This window comes from Henckelia pumila, chromosome 4, assembly GCF_033568475.1.
Source record: "Henckelia pumila isolate YLH828 chromosome 4, ASM3356847v2, whole genome shotgun sequence".
NCBI classification, from domain to species: Eukaryota; Viridiplantae; Streptophyta; class Magnoliopsida; order Lamiales; family Gesneriaceae; genus Henckelia; species Henckelia pumila.
Genome location: NC_133123.1, coordinates 30,766,206 through 30,788,328, shown reverse-complemented (window position 1 = coordinate 30,788,328; position 22,123 = coordinate 30,766,206). Strand labels below are relative to the sequence as shown.

The 22,123-nt window shown below is 31.9% G+C and overlaps 1 protein-coding gene and 1 long non-coding RNA gene across 4 annotated transcripts; both read right to left on the bottom strand.

Moving 5' to 3' along the window:
• Positions 1–2,014: 2,014 nt before the first annotated feature.
• LOC140867719 (uncharacterized) lies at positions 2,015–2,916 on the bottom strand. The gene is made up of 2 exons (XR_012145242.1): positions 2,463–2,916; positions 2,015–2,389 (listed from the first exon to the last, which is right to left on the bottom strand). It is a non-coding gene; the product is annotated as an uncharacterized lncRNA (long non-coding RNA).
• A 4,864-nt stretch (positions 2,917–7,780) lies between these two features.
• Positions 7,781–13,587, bottom strand: LOC140863755 (mitogen-activated protein kinase kinase kinase 5). Of its 3 annotated transcripts, none has more exons than XM_073267393.1 (11): positions 13,015–13,587; positions 11,636–12,379; positions 11,475–11,562; positions 10,843–10,905; positions 10,591–10,754; positions 10,179–10,254; positions 9,825–9,884; positions 9,620–9,745; positions 9,141–9,344; positions 8,760–8,857; positions 7,781–8,625 (listed from the first exon to the last, which is right to left on the bottom strand). In XM_073267393.1, the coding sequence occupies exons 1-11, from the start codon at positions 13,458–13,460 to the stop codon at positions 8,445–8,447; spliced, it is 2,250 nt and encodes a 749-aa protein (XP_073123494.1). In that variant the 5' UTR covers positions 13,461–13,587; the 3' UTR covers positions 7,781–8,444. The 3 variants fall into 3 exon arrangements, with proteins under 3 accessions (XP_073123494.1, XP_073123495.1, XP_073123496.1); XM_073267394.1 differs by having other exon boundaries at positions 11,636–12,376; XM_073267395.1 differs by having other exon boundaries at positions 8,484–8,657.
• Positions 13,588–22,123: the final 8,536 nt, after the last annotated feature.

The window sequence follows — 22,123 nt, the reverse complement described above, 5'->3', positions numbered from 1 at the left end:
GAAGGGACCCAAAACTTTAAACTAAAGGAAAATTATAATTTTGGGGAATATAATTTTTTTCTTACAATTCTGGTCATCCAAGTTGTAAAATTCCATTTTTTTGTCTGCTATCTTTGTTTTTTGATAAATTTATTTATTTTTCAAACATGACACTGATTTGTGTATTATTACGTTAGCACTATAAATGAAAAAATAACTAAATTTACACACACACACAAAAAAATGCAATACCAAAACTTAAATTTGACGATATAGATTATAGAGTACCAAAACTTAAATTTCTTGCAACATACATGCATGATGCATTGCAATATTCCCTATGTATGTAATATATTTTTTTTTTCTTTTTTGCAATTATTTTAGTCATTTACGTTGTCGAAATGAAAACTTAGTCGATCCAGCATGTATCTTTCAATTTTGAGATATTTTTAGTTTTTTTTTAATCGGTAGTTCTGTTGATATGCATGTTTCACTGCACATTATTGCTGCATTTTCATATATTCAGACTCTTGCTGAATATATCATAGTTTAATTATATACATATAGAAGGCAAGCCAATTCAAATAATCCCACTAAAGCGAAATGATAACTATGTCCAAATAAAATAACTCAGTTTAGTTTGATGGTCATAAGTCAAAAGAGTAAGCGGAAAAAGAGAGCATTAATACTAAGTTAAAACAGTGCAAAATGAGGTCAGCCACTAGCTAGCAAATAAGTACTTGGTTTATAAATCAAAAGTTTAAGCCACCCAGTGGAAATTTATCACCCACTTGCATGTGGGATGTTAATTTAGGTTTTAAGTTTGTGTTTGTTGTGTTAATAATTTTGATGTGCTGTTGGAATCAAAAAATAATAATGTGACATGAAAAATTATTATTTTGACATTAAAAATCATGATTTAGCGTCGAAAAATATTGACTTAAATTTGTTATCAAGTTAATAATTAGATCAAAATAATCGAAAATTGAAAGTTGATAACTTCAACGTCTTCTGAATAATTTAAAATATTTGCATAAATATGAACGGAGGTATATATATATACTTCTGATATTGTAAACTTTACAAAATTATTTTTGAATTGAAACACGCTCATAAAAAAATTAATTATCCATATATTCACTTTATATAATCGATGATGATGTTGGATAGAGTCGATGGATTATTTCCCTATTTCTAGATGGGGTTCAATTTTGTAAATATCGTGAGATATTTAGGTTGAGACTTGAGAAAACAAGATTGATGGTTTTCTCAAATTAATTTAAAATGTTTCTAATATATATATATAAAATATATATAATAATGCTATACAAACAATATTTTTTGGTCAGCCCTAGCCACATAAAATAATTAATTTTGATATCTCTTGATGTGGACAAAAATATACCATTAGAAGCACAAGAGAGATTAGGAAGAAGTGTATAACGATGAATCATTTGATTTTTACTATTTATTATCTCACATTTTATATAATTTATTTCATAACTTATCTCTTTCTCTGAAAAAATGGCCATAAATATTTAAATTTCATTTAACATGTAATGTCATATATGTACTTTATATAATAAATTTAACATCAAAAGACGTTTAAAAAAAATCACATGTATCAAGATGGACACGTAATATATATGGGTAGACATGTACTCAAAATAAGTTAAGCCCGCTCCAACATATAAAATCGATGGATTTGGTTGATAATTTAACATTCCCATCACATTTATTTTAAAAAATAACCTACTGTTGCTAAAAACATCATTCTCCAAATTTTTTTCCGGATATACAAATTATGTTCTTCAATATTTGTTAGTCTTCTACCTCATGAAAAAAAAGTATAATTAATACGAAACTCTCGTGGTCCAGCATTGATTGAGATGGGTCTCAATTAAATCTCTTAGGTCCTTTATTAGTCATATTCATATTACGTGCAGATGTGTCTAAGTTAATTACCAGCAAAAATAATAATAAAAATAAAAAAATGAGTCAAGTATCACAAAACCAACGATTAAACAAATCAAACTATAACAAATTTATCGACTCAAATGCCATTACGTGAAGGGACTAAGTAAATAAATAAACTAAATATTTTAAACAAAATGAATAAATAGAATGGACGTGACAAAACAGATCAAGAAACAGAAACAATAACGTTGTATAATTATAATAATGACAAACTCCAGAATACAAGCAGCTAGTAGTTAAATAACTCGGATTCAATCTCACATGCACTGAAAATTCACAGGAAACTAACGGCGAGACGAAGGTTATTTGGTTAAATATTTTTCGGGTTTATGCACGAAGAACACTTCCCCTGCATCGAATTCTTGGTAGCTAACAGAAGTCGCAGAACAAGAAGTCGAGGCAGTTTTCCATACAGCTGTAGCAGCAAGAGCAACTGCAGCATATTCAAGATTTCATGAGAATGGTGTAATTATTTGTTCAAAAGAAGAAGTTGAAAGAAATATTACCAATCATCGACGATTTTGTCTCGTTCATCTTTCTGCGGAGGATAGTTGATGCTGCCGGAGGTGTCGATGGATTGAAGCGGCGGCGGATCCATTGTTTTCTTGGGATTGATCTGATGTGAGATTTTGGAGTGGCTCTAAAAAGATGATCGGATTTCTTGAATCACTTGCTTTTTTGACTTGTGCTTGACCCACCACTCGTCGAGCATATTAGGTGAATCGGCCACTGACGCGTTAAATTTTTTTAGCTAATTGACGTCATTTTTGGGGCTAATTGTATTTATTTAAGGCTAATTGCATTAATCTCTCACATAAAATACATAAAACCATCTAAGGATTGCTACAAGATAATCGAACCTACACAATAATACTAGCGAATTAATCTTACACAAGATTTGTTGGCTTTGTCATGTGGCAAGATCTCTCGACTCTTATCGTAAAGGTGACAAGGGTGGCATCGAATTAACAACTTTGGGCTTCTCGCAGAACAAAAGGTTTAATTGATAAGAACAATTTAATATATTGTAAGACGTAGTTTTATTTTATTTTTCCAAAAAGATTTTTTGTTGAGAATGATTATCATGGTGGCTTTATCAAATGGATATACTGTAAAATATATAATATATTAATTTGTATGTATTATTGTGATTGTAAATCATGATGTGAAACACATCTTTATTGAAGGCGGCCACATTTTATAAGTTGTGAAACACAACATTTATTGCTAGAAGATTATATGAACGGATGGAATTTAAGCATAGCTAGTGTTTGTCTTCTTTCATTTATTACTTTCATGCTTGTTGAATTTGTAGTGTTCATGTTTGAATTGTAATCATCAATTGCCTATAAAAGGCAATACTCAGTATGAAGAATGCATCGTGCAGAATAAAAATCATTTCCTCCATTCTTTTTCTGACTCATTCTTTCGCATATTTTTTGCTCAGTGTTCATATTAAATCAAAAGCTTCCAATATCATATTAATTGCTCGTTAACATCCCACATACCACCATATATATTACTGGTACCCAAAAAAATTATGGTATCAAAGCCACGTCCGATTTCTCATTTGCAAAAATATTGTAAAGACAAAAAATGTCTAAAGATTCATTAACTACACCCATTCCCGTATTTGATGGGGAAAGTTATGAATTTTGGAGAGTCCAGATGAAAACTCTATTTATCTCTCAAGATCTTTGGGAGATAGTAGAGAATGGTATACCCAGAACCAGCAGATGCCGAAATCTTGGCCACGTGGACTCAAGCAAAGCAAAAGGAGTACCGGAAAAATATCAGGAGAGATGCCAAAGCCTTATTGTTCATTCAACAAGGCGTAAATCGATCCATTTTTACCAGAATCATGGGTGCCGAAAATTGCAAAAAAGCCTGGGATATTCTAAAAATGGAGTTTCAAGGGTCCGAGAAAGTTATCTCCATCAAACTTCAATCTTTATGGCGAGATTTTGATAATTTAGCCATGAAAGATAACGAAGAAATCCGTACATTTATTTCACGTGTAGTTGAAATAATAAATCAAATAAAAAGTTACGGAGATACCGTTGAAGACAAAAAAATTGTTGAAAAAGTCCTACGGAGCTTACCACAAAAATTTGAACATGTTGTGGCTGCAATTGAAGAATCAAAAGATTTGTCAAAACTCACGATGGTGGAGTTAATGGGTTCTTTAGAAGCCCATGAAAAAAGGATGAGTAAATTCGTTAGACCTTCCATTGAGCAAGCCTTTGAGTCCAAGCTCAAAATAGCGGAGAAGAAAAAATATGAAGGTGGAGAATCAAGCACATCCCAACAATTTCAACAAAGAGGAGGATTCAAAAATTATCGATACCATGGACGAGGAAGAGGAAAACCATGCTTCAACAACAATCAAAGAGGCAGTGGTAATATCAATTCTAACTCTTCTTGTTTTGTTTGCAAGAAACCGGGTCATGAATCAAAAAATTGTTGGGATAGATGCAAAACTTGTAAAATTCCAAACCACTCTTATAAAGACTGTTGGCACAGACAAAAAAAATGAAGGAAACGAAGCCAACTTCATGGAGGAGAACGATCAAAAAATTATGTTTTATTCATGTATGAACATGACCAATAATTCCTTGAATATGTGGTACTTGGATAGTGGTTGCAGTAATCACATGACAGGACACAAGGATTACTTCATCAAATTTGATGAAAGTTTCTCATCGGAAGTCAAGATGGGAGACGGAAAAATGCAACCTGTTGAAGGCAAAAGAACTGTAGTCGTAAGGACAAAGGGATGTAACACAAAATTTATTGAAAATGTCCTATATGTCCCTGATCTTACTTCAAATTTACTGAGTGTTGGACAATTAATTCAAAATGGTTACTCAGTTAATTTTGAAAAAAGTGAATGCAAAATAAGGGACAAAGATAAGAAACTGATTACGGAAATTAAAATGGCTCCGAACAAAGTATTTCCGTTGACAATGCCACTGGATAATAATATCTCATTAAATGTTAAAAAATCTAAAGAATCACTTTTATGGCATTTGAGATATGGGCATTTGAACTACCATGGACTGAGATTGTTGAAACAGAAAAACATGGTGATTGGACTCCCTAATATTGAACTTTTGGACCAAACATGTGAAGGATGTATATATGGTAAAATGCACTGATTACCTTTTCCTAAGACTGCTTGGAGAGTAAGACAACCACTTGAACTGATACATGCAGACATTTGTGGACCAACAAGGACATCATCATTTCAAAACAAAAAATATTTTCTTCTTTTTGTTGATGATTTTAGCAGGATGATGTGGGTGTACTTCTTGGAGCAAAAATTAGAAGCTTTTGCAGTATTTGTCCGATTCAAGAAGATGGTTGAAAGAGAGAGCAATCTTCAGCTCAAGACACTCAGAACTGATCGTGGTGGGGAATTCTTGTCTAAAGAATTCTCAAATTATTGCAGTCAAGAAGGAATCCGAAGGCAGTTGACAGCTCGCTACACACAACAAAATGGTGTAGCTGAAAGAAAAAATCGAACAATTGTCGAAATGGCCAGAAGTATGTTGAAAGCAAAAGGTCTTCCCAACACCTTTTGGGCGGAAGCTGTCCATACTGCTGTGTACATCCTCAACAAATCACCTACCAAGGCCAATCCAAATAAAACTCCTTACGAAGTTTGGCACAAGCGCAAATCAGAAATCAGACATTTTCGAGTTTTTGGATGTCTGGCTCATTCTCTCATTCCTTCACAACGACGAGAGAAATTCGACGAAAATGGTGAAAAATATATTTTTATTGGCTACAGTGATGAGTCAAAAGCCTATCATTTGTTTAATCCAAAAACAAACGAGTTGATAATTTCAAGATATGTACACTTTGATGAAATGAAAGCATGGGACTAGAAAAACAAAAATCTCATTGAATCAAAACAAACAGAAGATTCTGGTGCAAGTTCTTCAGTGGATCCAGTACACGGCCAAAATATATTTGACTCAGATTTTGATTCAGAATCCCCTGTGAGAAAGGTACGTTCACTAAGAGAAATTTATGATTTATCAAATGTTGCATTTTTCTTTTGTGAACCACAGAATTTTGAAGAGGCCGTGAAAAAAAAAAATCTGGCAAAAAGCCATGAATGATGAAATGACCACTATTATGAAAAATCAAACCTGGAGCTTGGTTGATCTCCCAAAAAATAAAGATGTGGTCGGATTAAAGTGGATCTACAAAAACAAATTCAATGAAGATGGATCAATCCAAAAACATAAAGCTCGACTTGTTGCAAAATGCTACTTACAACAGCCTGGGATTGACTTTAATGAAACATTTGCACCTGTTGCAAGAATGGAAACAATTCGCATTGTTCTTGCTATTGCTGCACAAAAGGAGCTGTCAGTCTATCAACTTGATGTCAAATCAGCTTTCCTAAATGGAGAATTGCAGGAAAAAGTCTACGTAGAACAACCAGATGGCTATGTAGTGAAAGGAAAAGAAAACATGGTTTATCGTCTTCACAAAGCACTTTATGGCTTGAAACAAGTGAGTCATCTCTTTATGTCAAAAAAGGAGGTACAAATGAATTTTTTATCGTGTGTCTTTATGTTGATGATTTGATATATACTGGCACTAACCATGTGATGCTAGAGGAATTCAAAAAGGCCATGATGAAAGAATACGAGATGACAGATTTGGGCTTTATGAAATATTTTCTTGGCATCCAAGTGCAACAGAAGAAAGGAGAAATATTTATTTCTCAAGAAAAATACACAGAAGATTTGCTGAAAAAATTCAATATGTCTATGTGTAATCCTATCACAACTCCAATGACCTTAAATGAAAAATTGCAGCAAAATGATGGAGCAAAAAAGGTCAACGCAACAATTTATCGAAGTTTAGTGGGTTCTTTAATGTACCTCACTAACACCAGACCAGATATTGTTCATTTTGTGAACATGATATCCAGATTCATGAGTGACCTAAGTCAAATTCATTTTTCCGCTGCCAAAAGAATACTGCGATATTTGCAAGGAACAAAAAATCATGGTATAAAATATACCAGAGAAGATGACAATAGCCTAATTGGTTACACTGACAGTGACTGGGCTGGATCAATTGATGACAGGAAAAACACATCTGGATATGTATTTTGTATTGGTACAAAACCAATTTCTTGGTCTTCAAAAAAACAGAAGACAGTTGCACTTTCATCTGCCGAAGCTGAATAAATTGCTGCTACTGATGCTGCTTGTGAAGCAATATGGCTACGAAGAATTCTCAAAAATTTACAACAAGAGTCAAAAAGTCCTACGAAAATATTTTGTGACAATATGCCTACTATTGCTATGACGAAAAATCCTGTTTTTCATGTCAGATCAAAACACATAGAACTTCGTCATCATTTCATCAGGAATCTCGTCAATGACGGAGAAATTCAGCTAACTTTTGTTAGCACTGAAGAACAAATAGCAGATCCATTCACAAAGGCAGTATCTTCAGAAAAATTGGAACATTTTAAAAATCGCATATGCATTACAAATTAAGGAGGAGTGTAAAATATATAATATATTAATTTGTATGTATTATTGTGATTGTAAATCATGATGTGAAACACATCATTATTGAAGGCGGCCACATTTTATAAGTTGTGAAACACAACATTTATTGCTAGAGGACTACATGAACGGATGAAATTTAAGCATAGCTAGTGTTTGTCTTCTTTTATTTATTACTTTGCATGCGTGTTGAATTTGTAGTGTTCATGTTTGAATTGTAATCATCAATTGCCTATAAAATGCAATACTCAGTATGAAGAATGCATCGTGCAGAATAAAAATCATTTCCTCCATTCTTTCTCTGATTCATTCTTTCGCATATTTTTTGCTCAGTGTTCATATTAAATCAAAAGCTTCCAATATCATATTAATTGCTCGTTAACATCCCACATACCACCATATATATTACCGGTACCCAACATATACTACTTGCTGAGTATCAATGCAGATTTTGGCCATCACTAACTTCAAAAGTACAACCCTTTTTTTGTTACCAACTTTATAACAATGTTTGTCCAAAAAATCATATCCTGATAACTACTTTCTTTTAAATAGCGATCAGGTTACAAGGAGGTACATTGTGATTGTACCAAAACCTAAAGCAATAAACAATACAACTTGATTCATTTCGATTCCTATATCTAACTTGCCGAACCAATTTGAATGGCGTAAACACAGGTGCGCACGGGTCAATCTCTCTTCAGATAACCAAGACACTGCAGCAGCTCCATATTCCCCAATGTACCCAAACCCTACAGCTAAAATCTCTACTCGAGGGACGGAAGCAGGTCCCCGTCTCGAGTTGTCATTGACACGGTAAAAAAATACCGGCTCAAACTCCCTAAGCTGCACGCTATACCTAAAAATAGTTGACTAAGACAATCATGGGTCAGGCACTTGGGAGGGGACACCAAATGAAAAAGACGTGGCAATTCCCTTGTTTTATGATCATATACCAGCACCCTGCTTAATAGAACCAGGAAGATTTGCTGTAGTGGTGCGACTGTTTGAATATTGTCCCATGCTTGGTGGTGATAATGTAGGAAGAGACTCAAGCGTTGAACGAGGAGAAACGAGGGGGACAACAGCTAATTGGGGTGTTTGGTGATGACTTCGCTGGCCAGTCATGCTGGAGAAAAAGAATTACGCATGAAGCTGGAGCTGGAGACATAGTAAGTCAAATGCCAATAAAGAATTTGCATGCATATGGTTCAAATGCAAGATACGGAACCAGGGGGTAAAGAGTGAAGGAACAAGTCTTACTTATTCGACAGTTTTGCCATCTTGATCTGTGAGTCAAATGAAACAGGCACCGAATCAGATTTCTGATTCAGTCGCTCTCTTATGAATTGCATATCATCCTGTTCAATCATGCACTTAATTTCAAAAATCATTGTTACATAAAATGCTCGATTAATCTAACAAAATAAGAAGGGTAGTTGGCTACGTTTCTGTTTGGATTGGGAATTGATTTGAGTGGAGATATTAGATTAGAGGATTAGGTTCCGAATGATACTACTAGTTTATTTGAAATCCATCACATTTGTTGATATAAGAGCTTTGAGGAAGGATGAATTTGGAATTCATGGTTAGAAAGTTTGATTTCAAACAGCTAGATCCATTAACACTCTTGAAGGAATTTACCATCAAGTTTCTCTCTTTCCGTGTCTGGGAGCAAGCTTCAGGCTGCTGTGAATAGTTCACAAATGGATGATCCAGTAACTTGCTAGCAGTTGGCCTGTCAGCTGGATTTCTACGAAAGCAGCGCCGCAAGAAATCCTTGCCATCTGCTGACAGTGTTTCAGGTATTGGAGGAGTCTCCTTTATAGCCTTGAATAATGCTGCAGCCTGAAAAAAGAAAAGGACAAAATCCCTTCATAAAAAGTCTAGGAACCCCATCCGCGCTCGGTCTAAATATAGCTAAAGATGAACAAATTGACGTGCGGATACAACACACCAGCGTGCAAGAATGCAAAAGACAAGCTAGAGAACTTGCACATTGTCTAAACATAATTGCAGAGTTCAAGTGTAATCTGATCAATTAGTAAGTTCATAATAAAAGATTTTTTTCTCGAGGTGAAAGCCAAGCAAAATGAGCCTGCTTACAGATATTTGGTGCTTACCCCTTCATACTCACTCCAAGGGGGCTTTCCATTCAGCATCTCAATTATGGTACAGCCCAAACTCCATATATCAACTGCTAAAGCAAGATCAGAATTAGCATCCTTTTGCATCCCAAAATTCAAGAGCTGCATAAAAATATGTAAATTAGTATATTCTGGCAACGGTTGCTAGGATAGATAACATAAGGTTGAAAAACATACAAACCTCTGGAGCCATCCAATATGGACTACCCCTCATTGACAGATTAGCTGCCTGCCCACTCAGCTGCAAATGAAAAAGAAAATGGAAAATGATAGCCCATTTTAGCAGTGACTTTGGAAATTGAATAATACAAGCACAACACACAACATAAAACACAATAAGAAAACTTTTCTGGACAAAGCAGTAACTAAGCGGATTTTATTGCTCGTGGACAGCAAGTATCTGATAGACATGCAATCTTGTTTTAAATATTGCTCATTCCATCAAAAGCTAATTAGTCAATATCCTCCAGAGTAACTATCTTCCAAATACAGAAATTGAAAATAATCATTTTTTTAAGAGAAATCATAAACTCACATGCTTAGCCATCCCAAAATCAGCAAGTTTGACAACTCCATATGCATCAACAAGTAAATTAGCACCTTTAATGTCCCTACAAAAGCCCCGATAGCCAACCAAGTCACATAAGAGTTGATGCTCTAAATATATTTAAAACAATTCTAAAACTACATACATGGTTCCTCAAGTTGCAGAATATGAATCAAAATAACTAAATATATATCAACATTATCTACAAATAGGATACCAATATAATATAAAATTAGCTACATACATTATACATTTCCCTCCACCCAAGATGTGCTGAGAACCTCTGTTGCCGACACACTAATGTTACCATCCATTATCAATTGACATATGTTCAAACATTGAACAATTGGAAAAGAAATTCTTCTGCATTATCATGACAGTAAGACAGTATAAAAATTACCTATGTATGGTTTTTTTACTGTGCAAATAGGCCAACCCACAGAGAATGTGACGAGTAAAATTGCGAACCACAGCTTCTGTTATAGCCCCACAATGATCATGGATGAACTTATTGATTGAACCAGGATGGACATACTCCAGGTATATGTAAAACTTTTCTCCGACCTACATGAAGATGAAGTGCCATTTAACTTGAGCATCTTACAGGAAGACACGATAAATATGGTTGGTAGTAGTGAAGAAAATCACTCACTATTTCACTACCAAAATACTGAACGATATTCGGATGCTTCAGATGGCTAAGAACTTTAATTTCCTGAAAGCATTTGGAAATATTAAGTGTCCAGTCCAGTTGCTGATAAAATAAATGTAGCAAGAAGAATATGCAAATCGTGCATGAAAGTCTCGGGTAAGAAATCACTACATAGAACAGCCTACAAAAAAGAAGATAATTATATTTCATCATCAATGAGGTTGATTTCACAAGACTCAGAAAATCAAAGGACAATTAACAAAATGTCCATGGGATGGAATGAGAGATTTAGACCTTTTAAACTCTTAATGAATATTATTTCTGATTAACTACCAATATTTTTTTTCAATCTCCTTCCTTGTTGTACAATACTATTACCTTGTTCTGCCATTTCTAGTATGAATAAAATGCGAAAGTATGGAAGTAAGCAATCACATTCATTGATATCTCTGATTTCACGTATAACTTATAAGTCAATTCAAAGATAGGAAATAAAAAATTTAAACAGTGGCATTTGGATGCCAAAAGTACAGAAGGGAGTCTAGTATCATCTACACTTGAAGAGAGATTATCAAGAATCTAAAAAACCAAAACATCGCAAGCAAATAAAGTGAAAAAAAAAAAAAAAAAACCTGCTCCAGCTGTCTTATACACTCGGCAGATTTTGCATCATCCGGTAAAATTTCAACTTCTTTCATTGCACATAAGGCTCCAGTCTCTCTGTTGCCAGAAAGAAAATAGTAACTAAAGGGAGTGATAATAAAAATTGGAAGTAGTGTTCAACACAACATACCTGTTGGAAGCCACATACACACTTCCAAATGTCCCCCTCCCTATAAGCTTTCCTTTTTGCCACTGCTGTTTGATGGGTACCAATTCAGGTTTAGCTACAAGTGGAACCGGAGAGGGCCATGAAGGGATGACAGCTACTGAAACTTCAGGTTTTATTGCAAGTGGGGAGATTGGAGTGGGATATGAAGGCATGGAAGCTCCTGAAAAATCAGATTTAGCTGCTGCAACTGGGGACAGTGATGCAGGATGTGAAAAATTGACAGCCCCTGGGGGAAGTGGTAAGGGATGTACAGTGGCCTGAGCATTACTTTCCCAAGGTGCCAATGAGGTTTCATGGGCCATTTTGGTAGGATATGGTGATGTTGTCATAGGAGGACTTGTTCCATAGACATGAGAACTTACTCTTGGACTTTGAAGCGGAGAGTTATCCACACTTGATGCAGCTTTCTCGATAGCCAGTTGAGGATAGAAACCTAGACCTAGATTCCCATCCGTATGAGGGATCTCTGGGGCAGACCAAACTTGGAAAATACCAGGGGGAGTTAAATAATGATTTGCGAACATATCACTTCTAGGGGGACTCAGCACAGGGCTTGAATATGGACTGGTTGGAGCACTTATAGGGATACTAATACTGTAGATATTAGATGATCTATCTTTGACTTTTAGCTTCTGAGGCGACTTCCTGGACGACCGAATATCAGAAAGTATGGAATTTGCTCTTGTATCTTGGCCTGCTAGTCTGCTGGCATGAGAATAAACAAGTACACGACATAGAAACAACATTGAGTAATGTTTAAATAAAAAAATCTTGATAGCTAAATGAATGGAACCTAATATACTAGTTCCATAATAATATTTAGCAACTTGATTCAAGAAATAACACTATAAAGCTGCAATCACAGCAAGAAAATTTGAAGCATTAAATAAAATTAAAGCAACACCTGTCGTTAAAAAATTGCATGAAAATTGACCGGAAGAAGCTAAACTGGTCAAATTCAGAATAGAAAGAAAGTTTATAGGTTCATAAAATTGTTCCTAACCAGTTGAGACCAAAGGTAAAAAACATCAACTTGAAATGAGAAGAAACCAGTTATCTATGTCAAACACAGGAGGTGCTGATTCAGGATTGCTTGCATGCCTAAGCCAATTGCAGTGTGTTAGGGGACGTCATTACCAACATCATTAGAGTTAAAAAGAAATGAATAAAATGCACATAAATATATAAACGATTTGATGATGACAACCAATGCCACAAAACATATGCATTCAATAAAACGAGGTGTTGTATTATATTTTTTTTCCCAAAGTACGATATTGAATCACAATTCAATCAAAATGATTTCCATTCTGTAGCAATCGATTCCATTTTCCCCATACCTCTTAAGACCATTGAGTCCATCAATGGCTTCGGCATCCAATCCCTCCGCTGCCTCCCTTTCTCTACTTCTTCCAACCTCCTTCTCCTCGCCTCCTCTTTGATTCTGAATCACATCTCGCGGCGAGGGCAGGGGAACGCCGTTGGAGCTGGATGAGGCGAACTTGGGGTCACGCCTTAAAAGCACCTGCAATTCCGGCAAAGGGAGCGGCTGAGGTGACGCGGATGGGGTCCTTGAATGGATACTGTGGCTAGGAGACCGCCACATTTGGACGTCGTTCTCCGCAGCCTGCCGCAATTTCCTCGCGCGCGCGAGGTGGCGGCTCCGCCCCGAGGAGAAAAAGCTAGGTTTCAAGGAGTACCTGCTATCCGGACCTCCGACGATGACGCTATCATCGTCGGAATGCGATTTCGACGCCGACGTAAAGGCGCCTTGCCACCAGTGCATGGCTATAGGCAACCGCGATTCCTCGTCACAGATTTGGGTCTCCGGATAGGAAATTGCATTGGTATGACGACTGGATTTCGTTCAGCAGAAGAAAATGGGGAATCTTTCCTCCGAGGATGAAGATGAAAACCCTGGGGTGGAGATGTTTGATGCTCCAAAATCAATTCAAATTTGCTATAAATAGTGTGCTTCATATTTCGTACGGAGAATAGGGGTAAAACGGGAAAGAGATTAATTACGCCTTCAATCTAGTTTCGTTTTTTATATTATTATTATTATTGAAAAATTATTATTATTTGAATTTCAACCAAATGCTAGTTAGTTTCAATATCATTCTATTAAATAGTATAATCACTTAAATTAATTATATGTGCGAGTATTATAATATAAGTTGTGAGAAATTATTTCAATAATGGATCCCGATAAATTTTAATTTTTGATAATTTTTAGATCTAGTGTATTTTATATATATGTGAGTGTTTTTATTTTTTTGGATATTTATTTATAAAAAAATAAATTCATTTTTTATTTTTATTTCACATTTTTTTCGGTGAAAAAAATCGGATTGTACGTTTAATCACGTAATGGATGCATTCGAATATTAGTATACACTCGATCAATAATTATGTGGGAAGCTGCAACTCCTATTATTTATTTAAAAAATAATAATTAAAAATAAAACTGATTCAAGAGTTTAAAAAAGTTAAAAGAAAATTGATTTGTAATGGGGACAAATTTATAAAACTACCACAAGCACCAACGTCATTGTGTAAAAAACATTTATGTGTCAAGAATTACATAAAGTTCTTAATTGATTACTTAACAAAAGCTATGTACACAAAATGAGGGCATTACAGATGTCAAAAACAAACTAGTAGAACGGATCGTCGGTCTTTTAGATGAATTGAGAAAACACCAACTCATCCAACTTATTTTAAGTGGCGGGCGGCCAACCCAACGATTTTATATGTCATTTCGCAGGTGGGATAAACCGTATCATCATTTGGTTTGGTGGGTTGAGATATTCTCAATCGAAATAACCTAATTTATATAAGCGAGACAGGCCAACTCCATCGTGATGCATGTGTGTGTATGTAAGTATATATATATATATATATATATATATATATATATAATTAAAAAAATTTGTTTTTAATTAGTTATATAAAATATTTTTTCTTTAATATTAGTGGATCTCACGACCAAATATTTAAATAGAAAAAGAAAATCGAGGTCCAACTACATAGGCATGCTTACGATTCATTCCCTCCGTCAAAAGCACTTGTGCATTAAATATCAATTCTTAAGCTGAATATATTTTCCACTCTGTTGAATCGTGATGTTATATTTAATTTATATATATGAATCTCACTTATTTAATATAAAAGCTCCTAACATGTAAATATACGTCCCCATCCATATTATTGTAATTTAATTATTATAAGTCAATTTTCTTGAAAGGGGATAGGGTGTAATTTTCCGGGTCAAGAATTTTAGTTCGTAGTATCACCATGTATGTAATTCAAAATTTGGAATTTTGATTGGGTATTTGGTCGTATACATTGTCATATACTCAATTCTATTCTCATTATACACAAATAATTAACTCAAATTGGTAAACAAATATATAGTTTTCCGACTGAAACACATAAAATTTCGTAAAGTAGTACTTAATTTGTAAATGACGGATGATTGATTATAAGAAGTTATTATATTTTAATTATTTTTCCCCATTTTCAGTTTATATAATTAATTAATTCGTTGAAATCTAGATTTGGTTAGTTGGAAGTGTATACTTGCATAGAGTGCGTGATGACTGAAACGTTCAAAAATTAACCGAGCCTATGATTGAGTAAGTGTTTGGGTAGGTTTCTAAGAAGTACTTCTCAGCTGATCTTCACTCATAAAATTTTACCAAATTTCAAAATTTTATGAAATAGATGCTGAGAAGTGTTTTTTAAAAGCTCTTCCAAACAGTACCTAGCATCTAGCTAGGCTTTTTTCCATTTGTCTTACATCTTGGCTTTGGAAGGAAAAAGAGCTCCAGGGAGTTTATTTTTTTTGTTTTGTTTTTATTTTTTGATGTTTTATTACAATTGGTTTTAGCCGATAGCACTTCATTTCAAATTCAATATTTTGATGTCAGATAAATTATAAGCTTTTGACGTAGTGTTTATTAATTTATAGTTATTAGGAATATTATTGCAATGAGTTTTCGATAATTTAAATATTCGATCCTATGTTAAACCTTTAAGTGTATTGTTTTCTTTGGATACATGTGTATTGTGATTGGAAACCTGCAAGTGCTATCTGTTGGGTACTCGGGTTGATCTATAAATAACGGATATACTGCATTATATTAGTTTAGTACGACAGAATCGATAGAGAAAAGGTTTGGTGAGGAAATCAAACCGTGACCATTTGATTTTACGTTTATCTACTCTATCAACTCAGAAACCTTCTTAACTCAGAAACCTTCTTAATTTATATATATATATATATAAAAAGAAGAAGGCACTTGATATTTATTTGTATAGTTTGTGGTTTTCTTCGATTTTGCACGCAATTCGAGGGATATTTTAAGACGACCTTTTACAAAATAAATGAGATGGGTGATATAGTAATAAAAGGGTATTGGAGTGATTTGTGCTGGAATCTAGGGCGTGTGTGTGGTAGACCTGTCCATGGTCCGGGTCGGATCGGATCGGCGGGTCTGGGTTAACAAAACCGGACCTTTACCCAGCTCGTCCATGGCCATTTATGGTCCGGGTTTGGTTTGCTATCGGTTCCGGGTTAAAATTCACCCCTTAATTTTATTTTTTTAAGAAAAGATAGATTACAAATCTACGCGAGCTTTCCCCTCTCCTCCTCTTGATTTGGTACGGGAGATTTGAGTGTAGCACATCTCCCCAAAGTAGGAGAGACCATTGAATCATTTTGTAACTTGGCATCAAGTGTGTTGTAATATTTGTATCAATCATGAATTCATGACAAATAATCCACCGATTTTGTTGGGTTCTTTATGCGTTTAATATTGGACTTTCCGGGCACTTTTAAGAATATTTCAAACGATCAGAAGTCCGTTGAATTATTGGGCTTGAGATTTAGCCTAATCCAGGATAAATTTCAACTGTAAATCATGAGAACCACTTTCAATCTAGTCAAATAATGAAATACTACTGCTCTGAACGTCAAATCTGTATAGTTTGAACAGTTACTGTACATGATTTAGATAAAGATGAGATTGAAAAATTGTAAAAAATAATAATTTAATAAATTATTTCAGCGGAAAAAACTTTTCATCAATAAAGTTATATAATGAGGATATACATGTAATTTTAAATAAGACTTTTAACAAATTAATTAGAAGTTAATTGGTATACGAACAATTAGTTTAAATAGTGATCGGCAAATGCGAATGCGATGTATGCGTTCGGGCAATTTTTTGGTTTCTGGAAAAACGATTTTTCAAAATCATATAATATTTGTTCATCTATATTAACTAGTGGAAGTAGCAAACCCGTTATATATGTGATATAACATATGAAAAAAATGTAATATTTATTTATTTTTTTAAAAATAATAGTTTTTTAAAAAAGTTTTTATTTGGTTTTTCGTATGATAATTAATTTTAAAAAATAATAATTTTTACTAGAAATTTTTTTATATTATTTTTTTAATCAAACAACTAAGAGATACTTTCTCTTTTTAGGTGGCCATACAGAGAAAGAGAATTGGAGTTATGCTGGAGCTCTTGCAGTAGATATTAACCGATTGCTGGGACCAGCTGTTACTAGTTCACTCAGAAAAAATAAGAGAATTTCCTCTTCTTTAGTATGATTTTTTCCTCCAGCTTTTTGGGTGATATATATATTAGTTTAGTTAAATTAAAAGGAATAAAAATGTAATTTATATAGACGTTATATTGTCGAATCAAGTTGGTTAGTTTATATGGATCAAGTTTTAATAATAGTATAGATTTATTATTATTGTTAAAGATCGATAATATTACAGTCGCATGTGTGGACACACAAAAATACATATACACATATATTATAATATGAATAAAAAAATCGAAATTTGACAACATGACAAAAATGACATATATACAATCAAAAGTGCAATTTAATTTGCCTTAAATTTAATATCGAAATGATAATTAAAATCGTGTGCAATTTTGCCTTAAAAAATGTTTTATAACTTTTATTTATCATTTCACCTAAAAATTGGGTGCAAGTCTCAATCAAGTACTCGAGATCAAACAAATTTAAAACGTATAAAATTTCAAGCCTGATTCCGAACCTAAAGCCAGCGATTCACATGCAATAATATTTCGACACCTGCGCATGAATTATTAATAAAATTTTCTCCTAATTAATAATGATATGGCTCATGAAGAAATGGACACATCGTTTCCTATTTTCAGAACGTGTCAATATAATTATTTGGTCAAACACTCATCGATCTCAAAGGTCATTTTCTTGAGACGGATATTTAATATGAGTTATTCATTTAAAAGTATTATATTTTATGCCAAAAATATTATTTATTATTATAAATATGAGTAGGATTGACCCGTCTCATTTTTGAAACCGTCTCACAAAAGTGTTACTCAATTATTTGCTAATTTGGTCCGCAAATGGAACTATTTTTTTGTGATATATCTTGTCAGACTAAATAATTATAACAACCTCTTTTAAAATAAAATAATAATACATTAAGTAATGACTTGAAATAAAGTAAATTACTTATTTCTAATTTTGGAGAAATTTTTTTAATGCATGTTCAAAGTAGAATTCTCAACAATTAATTAACAGATAGACGAAAAAATTATGAGCAAAATCGATTAATTCGATAATCGAGCTAACGAGAAAAAACAATCTTTTTACACCAACTAATTACAATATTACTCCATGTTAAATCATAGGGGTGATCATGGTGTGGTTTTGCGGTTTTTTTTTTTAAAAAACTTTAAATCGAATTTTCCTTTGCGGTTTGGTTATACTTTATTTTTTTTAATTGTGGTTTAACATATAAAATTGATTTCGCGGTTTTAAGCGGTTTAGCGGTTGTGGTCGGTTTGCGGTTTTTTTAATGATACGTAAAATTTAAACAAAAAAAATCTCAAATTATTTAAAACAATAATTAAAAAATAATAAACAACATATTTAAAGATAATATAACTACAAATAGTACAAAGTATAATTAGATAAAATATATAGCATCAAAATAAAGCATCAAAATAAAGTTAAAATAGATAAATAGGATGATTTAAGTTTCATTTTTAGTCATGATTATAAAATAATTTTGAAGAATATATGTTGTTCTAAGAAAGAAATAAGAGAAAATATTGAAGAAATGTTGCGATAAAAAGTGATAGTGTGCAATTAGAAATAAGAAATATATTATATATTAAGGTATTGTTAATAAAATTATTTAAAACAACTATATAAGGCAAAGCGGTGCGGTGCGGGTGATGTTGGGTTAAAAAAAAATAACCGCACCATGAAGGCGGTGCGGTTTCATGATTTAAAAAAACTGCGGTTATTTATAAAAAATGAAAAAAACGGTGCGGTGTGGAGCGATGCGATCGGTTCGGGCGGTTATTGAAAATTTTGATGAGCCATATTAAATCATATATAATCACAATAGTTAATTATATATTATATCGAAAGAAATATATATTCTGTATGACATATCTATCTATCTATCTATATTATTATTATTATTATTATTATTATTATTATTATTATTTTATTTATTTATTTTTTTATAAATATGTGAGTTTGAATTGTGAAATTACTATTTTGACCTCTTAGTTGTTCATTGTATATAAAGTTATTTATGTCATTTTTTATGTTAGCTTAGAAGACTCATTAATAATATACTTAATACTAGATATCCAAAGATCATTTTTCATGTGTCTCCGTTGTATTCTAATTGCAAGATTTTTGTATAAAGTAATATTTTGTTTAATTATTTTTTTATTTAATAATCATGATTCCTTTCCGTTCTATTTCTAATGTTAAATGTTAGAAAAGTTAATTGATTTTTAATTATTTTTTATTTAATAATCATAATTCATTTTCGTTCTATTTATGATGTTAAATGTTAGAAAAGTTAAATTGGTTTTTAATTATCTATCTATTCTATATCTATATATCTATATTATAAATATGTGAATTTGAATTGTGAGATTAATTACTATTTTGACCTTTTAGTTGTTCATAAGGTTATTTATGTCTTTCTCTATGTTAGCTTAGAAGAGTCATTAATAATATACTTAATATTAGGTATCCCAAAGATCATTTTTCATGTTTCTCCGTTGGATTCCAATTGCAAGATTTTTGTATAAAGTAATATTTTTTTTAATTATTATTTTTATTTAATAATCATAATTTCCGTTCTAATGTTAAATATTATAAAAGTTAATTGGTTTTTAATTAATTAGCAAAAATAATTGTATACTAATATAAAAATGATATTATTTTACTTAAACTAATTTTTTTTATTAATTACCATCTATATATTATAGCAAAATTATTGTATACTATTATAACAATGATATTATTTTACTTAAACTAAAATTTTCTTTATCAAATTTGTTTTTTAATTTTTTCTTATTATTTCTGAAAAATATTTGCATAAAAATGTTGTGAAATGTTTAAAAAATATTAGTGACAGAGAATATTTACAAAAAAAAAAACTATTTTATTTCTATTTCTATTTCTCACCAAATATATTTATAATACAAAGTAACTCATTCAGTTTACACGTAATTTTAGTAGTTATATTAAATTAATTTTTATTGAAAGAAAATAATTTATTGACCTTGGTCGTGGTGGTGGTCACAACAATGTTGGAAGCATCGTGTTTAATTATTAGGTTGAATTAACTAAACATGTTAAAAAAAATACCCTAATATGAAACTTTATTAAATTTTTAATTTTAAAAATTATGTTTTTTAATTAATGTCTCATTCAGTATGCAAAGCTTAATTACAATACTTTCCCACAAGTTCACTTGAACAACTTCAATAAATGTCCTTTATTTTTTAGGAAAAATTACAATTTTGTCATGTAATTTTGTCACTATGCGATTTTTTCCATCTATGTTGTCAAATTTCACATTTATTTCTATAATTTTTCTTATAATTTTAGTCATTTTTAATTGGGAGTGCTGAGGTGGTACAATAAAGATCAGCATGACATCATCATTGTACTGGTTCCATGTCAGCTTTCAATAAAAAAAAAGACTAAAATTTCAACAGCAAAAAAAAGATAGCGGACTACACCAGATATTGATAACATAGAAGACCAAAATTGCAAAAAACAAACAAACAAACAAACATAAGATCAAAAACAATTTTCTCTCTCTATTTTTTTTACAGTGCCTATTCAACGAAACCGAGCATTGAGAATATGAATTTTAAGTACTCTTTTGTAATTTTTTTTATTTTTATTTACATTATATAATTTAATTAATTTTATTTACTTTCAATTTTATTCATAAAAAAAAAATTAACGAGACATTTAAAAAAATAGATGAAATATTACTATCCAGAACTTTTAATATATGAGATAATTTTTATAATAAATATGAATTATAGAGATAATTTATTAGCATTATTAGAGATTAATTTTTTACTTATGATTATTTTATCTTTAAAAAAACACATATAGATTATTTAGTGTATTATCTTTTATAAATATGTGTTTTAGTACACTTATTTATTTGATTCATAACATGTTCAATGGAAATTAATATTCGTTAATATTAATTTACAAAAGAAATATTTTTATTCAAAATTAACTATATAGAATATATAATTATAAAACACAAATAGAGATAGATAAACAAATAAGAGGTTATAAATTTAGCAAAAACATTAATGATATTTAATTCAACAACATTTTAGCGATATATTTTAACATTTGTATTAGCATATTTCATAATCATGTTTTCATCCGATAGTCACCCACATGCAGTGCACGTGCGCCTTCCTAATGTGTATATATATATATATATACACACACGATCATATATAGGTTTTGCACAAAGAAAATTATATTTTTGTCCTTATAATTTGTACGCTTTTAATTTCTATTAATGTTATTAGCCAATTTATAATTTTATTCCATTAACTTGCATTTTTTTTATTTTTATTTTTATTTTTCATTTTTTACTCATTTTTACCATAGTGCTAACATATGGTCCCATCAGTAATTTTCAGTGACACGTGCCATTATTTTCTGGTGCCACGGATCGTCTCCAGATGTCATGTCAATATTCCATTGAAAAAGGACTAAAATAGGAAAAAAAAAGTTCAAATTAATGGACTTAGGCATAGTTTGGTACATAGGATAGGATAAGTATAGGATATATAATATAAATATAAATTAAGGATAAGTAAAATGGTAGGATACTATATTAAATGTTTGGTATGATTTTAATAAGATTGATTAAATTTATATATTCGATTTTAGTGACAAAATTAACACTACCGTAATGTGGAGGAGAATGAGGCGTGTTTAGAATTTAGATGATTTTATATGTGGAGGGTAATCATGTCTTTTGTAGTATTTTTTTTGTTGTATTAAATTTATCACACCAAATGAAAGGGATACATAGTCCCCTTGTCAAAACATTTATCAAGGGCTCAT

Coding starts and splice junctions, on each gene's coding strand:
- LOC140863755 (XM_073267393.1), bottom strand. CDS start 13,460: ATGCACTGGTGGCAAGGCGCCTTTACGTCGGCGTCGAAATCGCATTCC. Junction 10,755..10,842: donor AGTATTTTGGTAGTGAAATA/GTGAGTGATTTT, acceptor ATCTTCATGTAG/GTCGGAGAAAAGTTTTACAT. Junction 9,746..9,824: donor CATATTGGATGGCTCCAGAG/GTTTGTATGTTT, acceptor ATTTTTATGCAG/CTCTTGAATTTTGGGATGCA.